Source organism: Notothenia coriiceps, unplaced genomic scaffold (assembly GCF_000735185.1).
Source record: "Notothenia coriiceps isolate Sejong01 unplaced genomic scaffold, NC01 NC01_scaffold00029120, whole genome shotgun sequence".
In the NCBI taxonomy this organism is placed as follows: Eukaryota; Metazoa; Chordata; class Actinopteri; order Perciformes; family Nototheniidae; genus Notothenia; species Notothenia coriiceps.
Genome location: NW_011361821.1, coordinates 1 through 3,200, shown reverse-complemented (window position 1 = coordinate 3,200; position 3,200 = coordinate 1). Strand labels below are relative to the sequence as shown.

Here is a 3,200-nt window from a genome sequence, read left to right as displayed (position 1 = left end):
AAAAAGGTTCCAATTTCTATTGGCTGGGCGAATTGCAAACCACGCCCCGTAAAACTCTGAAAAGTTTTTGTGAAGCCGCCATTTTATTTGCTCGCATTAGCATTATTAGCATTAGCATTAGCCCAGCGCACCAACGGAAAGAGAATAAATTATGGCAACACAAAATAAAACATGGGAGCGGTGGAGATGAGGAGGTGTCGGCGTTCTGTCGATTTATTCGGAAGGCTTCAGTAGAAGCTGCTGGGAGTCCCAGCAGCTTCTACTGAAGCCAGTCCCCAACTCCGGGGACTTCCGGCCGGGGACTTCGGGTGGCAGTATACGCCGAGAAGTTGTTTGCGGCCTGCCAGTAAACCCAAAGCAGAAGAAGAAGAAGTGACGTCAGCGGCTCCCTCAGGGACTTATTCCGGTGTGAATGCGATTTACTAGATAGTTCCAGGATATAAAAGTTCCAGGAAATAAAAGTTCCGGGAACTATTCCTGGGAAAAGTACTTGGTGTGAAAGCGCCTGTTGACTTTAGTGGACTTTTCAAACTGTTCTTTTTGACATTTTTCATCCTAAACTGCCTTGACCGTATTGTTCTTGTATTCTTATGGTAATGTTGTATTGTTTTGTGAGCGTACTGTTCAATGTATCATAGGTCCAATTTATAATAACTTTATATATTAAAAGTTTTTAGCTTGTATTGTCAAAATTATACTTATACGGTCTGGGAATGCTTGGAATTTCTCTGTACTCTGTGTAGTGACAATAAAGGAATCTAATCTGAACAAATACTCGATGAATCCAGAAACGATCCTAAAATTCGCCCTCACACCCTCATAATCTTCTCTGTGTCTTCCCTTCCTGCAGTCTGCGGCCCCAGCATCGACATCGGGAACGACATCAGTGAGTTCAGGCGTCTGGAGAACTGCACGGTGGTGGAGGGATACCTGCAGATCTTGCTCATCGGCGACAAAAACAATAACAACATCAACCAGGAGTTCTTCCGCTCGCTCAGCTTCCCAAAGCTCACCATGGTCACCGACTACCTGCTGCTGTTCCGCGTCTCCGGCCTCGACAGCCTCAGCACGTTGTTTCCAAACCTCGCCGTCATCCGTGGGCGAAACTTATTCTACAACTACGCCCTGGTGATCTTCGAGATGACCAGTCTGAAGGACATCGGGCTTCTCAACCTGAGGAACATCACGAGAGGCGCCATTCGGATCGAGAAAAACCCCGAGCTCTGCTACCTGGACTCTGTTGATTGGTCTCTTATTCTGGACGCCGAGTTCAACAATTACATCGCCGGGAACAAACAGTCGAAGGAATGCAGCGATGTTTGTCCGGGCATCATGGAGAACAGCCCTCAGTGCAGCAAGACCATGTTCAACAACAACTACAACTACCGCTGCTGGAACTCCAACCACTGCCAGAAAGGTAAGAGGCCGTCGTCACACACTCTTTGTTTGTCTGAATAGAGTTTTCGGTCTCAGTAAAGGGAAGATGCCCCTCGTCACACATTGTGACAGTTTGACTTATTTTTGTAGGTTTATTGATTTTCCTTTGGGGTGTCAGTCAGGTCTCTCTCCTGACATTTAAGATTTGTTTCGTCACAGTTGAGTAAGTCAGTACTGCACAAAGGCTTATACAGCTCATAGCACACACCCAACATTGAATGACATTAGAAAATAAGAAAAGATACAACTCAAAATGATTCTGTATCACGAATAGCAGGTATATTTCAAATATCCCACAAAACAAACCCTCAGCCAACAGTTCACAATTAAATCCAAAAAGGTCTCACTCACTCATTTCACTTCTGATGAACGTGTTTACATTCAGTTCATCATAGTGCATGAAAACACTGCTATGGGCTTGACCAAGAATCAACACTACACTGTTTAAAAATGCCCCTTTGGAGTTAGTTGGAAACTCTCCAGCTGTCATCACCGATCCTCACCATCGGGGCTTTTTCACCAAACATGTGTCCTGATGCTGGTTCACAATCAGAGCAGAGACTGTTTTGACATTTGGCTTTCAGGTGTTTTCAGATCAAAGTCTTTCTTTGTCTGAATAGAGTTTTGTGTCTCAGTAAATGTCAAAGTGAACATAAATATATGCTTTTATACTTTGTTCTCTTCAAAGAGAAGACAACTGTGCTTTGTTTTCTGTCCTTTGAATCAGAAAAGCACTCATTTCACTTCTGATGTATGTGTTTACATTCAGTTCATCATAGTGCATGCAAACACTGCTATGGACTTTACCAAGAATCAACGCTACACAGTTTACAAATGCCCCTTTTTTTGTCTGTAGGTCTTTAGCACTTTAGCACTTCATGTTTAAGATTGAACATTTTGGTTGAGTCCAAACTTAGAAGTTTACAACAGCTAACCGATATATTGCAATGTACTAGAGGTGGGAGAAGTACTCTTGTACTTGAGTAAAAGTACTCAGACTTTGTACTTGAGTAAAAGTAGAAGTACTCAGATCTTGTACTTCAGTAAAAGTAGAAGTACTCAGTTATTGTACTTAAGAAAAGGTAAAAGTACTCAGACTTTGTACTTGAGTAAAAGTAGAAGTACTCAGGTCTTGTACTTGAGTAAAAGTAGAAGTACTCAGGTCTTGTACTTGAGTAAAAGTAGAAGTACTCAGGTCTTGTACTTGAGTAAAAGTAGAAGTACTCAGGTCTTGTACTTGAGTAAAAGTAGAAGTACTCAGGTCTTGTACTTGAGTAAAAGTAGAAGTACTCAGATCTTGTACTTGAGTAAAAGTAGAAGTACTCAGATCTTGTACTTGAGTAAAAGTAGAAGTACTCAGGTCTTGTACTTGAGTACTAGTAGATATTGTACTTGAGTAAAAGTAGAAGTACTCAGGTCTTATACTTGAGTAAAAGTAGAAGTACTCAGATCTTGTTCTTGAGTAAAAGTAGAAGTACTCAGGTCTTGTACTTGAGTAAAAGTAGAAGTACTCAGATCTTGTACTTGAGTAAAAGTAGAAGTACTCAGATCTTGTACTTGAGTAAAAGTAGAAGTACTCAGATCTTGTACTTGAGTAAAAGTAGAAGTACTCAGGTCTTGTACTTGAGTAAAAGTAGAAAAGTATTCTCATCAAAATCTAGTGAAAGTAGAGACAGTAAAAGTAGTCATTGTGCAGATTGGACTATTTCAGAATAATATATATGATATGTTTTATAATGATTATAATAGTGGCAAATAGAAGG

The 3,200-nt window shown here is 40.9% G+C and overlaps 1 protein-coding gene across 1 annotated transcript; it reads left to right on the top strand.

The window, feature by feature from the left end:
• Positions 1-850: 850 nt before the first annotated feature.
• On the top strand, positions 851-1,417 carry LOC104958584 (insulin-like growth factor 1 receptor; the record flags this gene model as incomplete). The annotated part of the gene is made up of 1 exon (XM_010786324.1): positions 851-1,417. A coding segment is annotated over one exon (567 nt), but the record flags the coding sequence as incomplete, so codon positions are not given.
• Positions 1,418-3,200: the final 1,783 nt, after the last annotated feature.